Below are 3210 nucleotides of genomic sequence, written 5' to 3' on the forward strand. Positions count from 1 at the left end.
CCATTTTGCTGCAGGTGGTGCTGACTGAGGCAAGAGGCTCAACTTGAATGATGGCTGGTGCAGCCCTAGTTCCAACCAATTTTAACTTGAGTTTAACTATAGCTTTGAATAGCTTTAGTATGGACTTGATATCCCCTGTACCAGGCAGGATTGTGCCTAGATTTTTTAAAATTATTTTGGCCCATTATAAACAAGATTAATTTGTCCAGTCTGTGCCTCATATAATTACTGGTAAAGTTCCCTGTCAGTACATATGCATAAAACCTGGAAGACATGGTGGTTGAGTAGGCAGCACATGACCATGTTTGGTCCATGAAAATGGGCTGTGCACTGGACAATGTATGAGGAGAAACCACAGTGTAGAGGATAGGACTCTATGCATCATAGTGGTATGTTATCTTCTTCCCCACAAAACAGTAGGGCCCAACTATAATTGTGATATCATTTTGGAGAAGCAGGAAAGAATATTCTATGGTTTTTCACAAATCAACCACTTTTGCGTCCCACTAGCCTAAATCTCCTGGATTAATCCCTTTCAACACACCAAGGAAAGTGATAAGCGCCGTGTGAAAATATCACTTGCTTAAAACATTTTCAGAAAGTGTCATTTAAAATGTTGCATATATTAACTCTTATTCTGTGTAGTACAATAATAAAAGAGAGAAAATACTTTTTGGGAAAGAAAACTTGCATCGCCACCTTCCAAGTTTTTAAAAACTTTTGTGGCTGTGTAAGAGCCTATTTGTTGGAAAAACAGCTTTCATACAGTTTTTTTATTACAATTACGGTAATAAAGGATAATTAAAAATTATTGAAATTTTGGGATAGTTTTTCCTATACTTTATAAAAGTATTTTTGTCATAAAAGAACAATACTAGTATAGTTTGGTAGTCTGGACTGGTATGGGTGTAGAGGTACAAAAATGTTGTTGTTTCAACTTTTTATTTTAAAGAGGCAGGGGGTTTTTTATTGTTGCTTTTTTGAGATCTTTTTGTCCCACAAGGGGAAACTTGAATGAGATTATTTGATCACTTATATAATGCACTGGACTACTTATGTATGGCAGTTTATTATATCTCTCGTAACAGGTATCTATTAAGCCAGACCCCCAGCCTGGCATAATAGATTCTTATCACAGAGCACTCTGAAGACCTTCACTGGTCCTCGGGCTACTGTGCTACACGGCACCCTACGATTACAACATAAGGTCACCGATTGGAATCAGAGGGAGCACACTCCCTTTGCAACCGCTTAGACACTGCGGTCCATGTTTGTTCCCAGTTTCTAAGGCGTTAAACACCAAGGAAATGCCCAGGCTAGGCTGTGATAAAACAGCCCAGAGGAGGACAATCTGGCAATCTTCTGATGCGGTGCTGTAGAAAGGCGTCACATCAGAAGAAGTACCCTTAATGACCACCATAGAATCTCGATACAGCAGTCATTAAGGGGTTAACTGAACCGATTTTATTGCATGTTTTTATGACATCATTTGAGTTATTGATTTTTTTTGTATAGAGAGATGGTAGAAGACTGTGATCATAATATAACAGCCTTTGTATTTGAAGGACTCACTGATGTTACAAATCTCAACTCTCCACTTTTTCTACTATTTTTGTTTACTTACCTCCTCATCATTGTTGGAAATGGTACAATCTTTTTAGTTATTTTGTTTGATTCCCATTTACACACTCCCATGTACATTTATTTAATGAATCTGGCTGCCATTGACATTATAACTACTTTAAATATTATTCCTAAACTATTACACATGCTCCTGACCCAATATAGTAGAATTCTATTTTCCGAATGCATCGCCCAGATGTACATTTTTTCATCTCTGATCAGCACTGAAATTCTTCTACTTGCAGCAATGGCCTATGATCGCTATTTAGCCATCTGTCATCCTTTGCATTACATATGCCGAATGACTTTGAGGAAATGTGTGGGCCTATCATTTACCTCTTGGACCATTGGTTTTTCGGACACTATAGGTCATGCAGTTCTCATCTCAAAAATGTCCTTTAGTTCATCCCATCACATTGATCATTTCTTCTGTGATTTTTCCCCATTGCTGAAGATTTCCTGTAGTGACACATCTCTAGTGGAAATATTAAACTATATAGAAGGAGCAATTATTGGATTTCTGACCTTTCTACTTATTACGGTATCATATGTCTTCATCATTTGTACAATTCTTAGAATAAAATCTTCTAAAGGACGAAAGAAAGCTTTTTCAACGTGTTCCTCACATCTCATCTGTGTTGTTGTATTTTTTGGAACTATAATGTGCCTTCACATGAAACCAACTTCAGATCGTTATTCAAAGCAGGACAAGTTCTTTGCGCTTGTATATGTTGTTTTTGTTCCATTTGCAAACCCTTTCATCTACAGTCTTAAGAATAAAGATGTCAAACAAGTTTTTCTCAAACTGTGGAATTTTTCTAAATGTTAGCATTAAAACAAATCATGAAACCCTCAAAAATTATTCTTTTTTTAATTTAAAAGCTTGGGTTTTGTCCCAAGTTTGAAACATATTTAGCATTTTAGTAAGCTTTGCATGAACCATGAATCCATTGTGTGTACATGAAGAGTAACACTGGAGCAGATGGTCCAGTGAGGAACAGAGATATAGAGGCTCATTTACTAAGGGTCGAATCACGCACTTTCGTCGGGTTTCACAACGTTTTACGATTTGCCCTGAATTGCCCTGGGATTTTGGATTGGATTTTGGCGATTGGATTTTGACCGATTGGATTTTGGCGCATCGTCGCCGGCTTTCACGTGACAGAAATCGGGGGCGTGGCCATCTGACAACCCGACGGATTTGGAAAAACTGCGGAATTTAAAAATTAATTTGTGTTGCAAGATCAGCACTTACATGCACCGGGAAGAAGTAGGTGAACTCCGGCGGAACTGGTGGATATCAGGCACACGGACCTTAGTGAATCTCGGCAGACCCGAATCCACTTCGGAGAAAATGCGCCGCTGGATCTCAACTGGACCGGGTAAGTAAATGTGCCCCAAAGTGTGGGACGGTATTGGCTGATTAGTTGATTGGTATATGGAGGGGACAGATTATGGATGGCTTTGTATGTCATGGTTAGTGTTTTAACTTGAGTAACCAGTGGAGGTAGTGAAGAAGTGAGAAGACAGATGGGTTAGCCGAGGCCCAAAGTTATGGATGGATTGGAGGGGTGTAAGATAGTTAGC

The 3210-nt window shown here is 38.8% G+C and overlaps 1 protein-coding gene across 1 annotated transcript; it reads left to right on the forward strand.

Moving 5' to 3' along the window:
* The first annotated feature begins 1519 nt into the window (after positions 1-1519).
* On the forward strand, positions 1520-2452 carry LOC140105461 (olfactory receptor 5AR1-like). The gene has a single exon (XM_072129416.1). The coding sequence runs from the start codon at positions 1520-1522 to the stop codon at positions 2450-2452; it is 933 nt and encodes a 310-aa protein (XP_071985517.1).
* Positions 2453-3210: the final 758 nt, after the last annotated feature.

The sequence above is a fragment of the Engystomops pustulosus genome, chromosome 11 (genome assembly GCF_040894005.1).
Source record: "Engystomops pustulosus chromosome 11, aEngPut4.maternal, whole genome shotgun sequence".
NCBI classification, from domain to species: Eukaryota; Metazoa; Chordata; class Amphibia; order Anura; family Leptodactylidae; genus Engystomops; species Engystomops pustulosus.

Bases quoted from the DNA above. Each gene is read 5' to 3' on its own strand.
- LOC140105461 (XM_072129416.1), top strand. From the start codon at position 1,520: ATGGTAGAAGACTGTGATCATAATATAACAGCCTTTGTATTTGAAGGA.